Raw genomic sequence first — 413 nt, forward strand, 5'->3', positions numbered from 1 at the left:
TCCTTCTCCTCCTTGTCCTTCACGGCGTCCTTCTTCTTGAAGCGCCGCCGCCGCCGTAGGAAGCTGCCGTTCTCGAACATGTTGTACGAGTCCGGGTCCAGCGTCCAGTAGCTGCCCTTGCCCGGTTTCTTGTCGTCGCGGGGCACCTTGACGAAGCACTCGTTGAGTGAGAGGTTGTGGCGGATGCTGTTCTGCCAGCCCTGCTTATTGTCCCGGTAGAAAGGGAAGCGGTCCATGATGAACTGGTAGATGCCATTGAGGGTGATCTTCTTGTCCGGGGCGTTCTGGATGGCCATGGTGATGAGCGCGATGTAACTATAGGGCGGCTTCACCATGTCCTTGGGCTGCGGCTGCGGCGTGTAGGGCCCGTAGGCGCGGGCCATGCCACCCGGATACTGTTCGGCGTGCGCTGG

At 60.8% G+C, this 413-nt stretch overlaps 1 protein-coding gene across 1 annotated transcript in view; it reads right to left on the reverse strand.

Moving 5' to 3' along the window:
• Positions 1 to 407, reverse strand: part of FOXC1 (forkhead box C1) — a 1,506-nt gene extending 1,099 nt beyond the window's left edge. Inside the window, exon 1 of the mRNA XM_005869543.1 lies at positions 1 to 407. Within this exon, the coding sequence (XP_005869605.1) occupies positions 1 to 383 (383 nt within the window). The 5' untranslated portion in view covers positions 384 to 407.
• Positions 408 to 413: the final 6 nt, after the last annotated feature.

The sequence above is a fragment of the Myotis brandtii genome, unplaced genomic scaffold (genome assembly GCF_000412655.1).
Source record: "Myotis brandtii unplaced genomic scaffold, ASM41265v1 scaffold298, whole genome shotgun sequence".
Classification (NCBI taxonomy): Eukaryota; Metazoa; Chordata; class Mammalia; order Chiroptera; family Vespertilionidae; genus Myotis; species Myotis brandtii.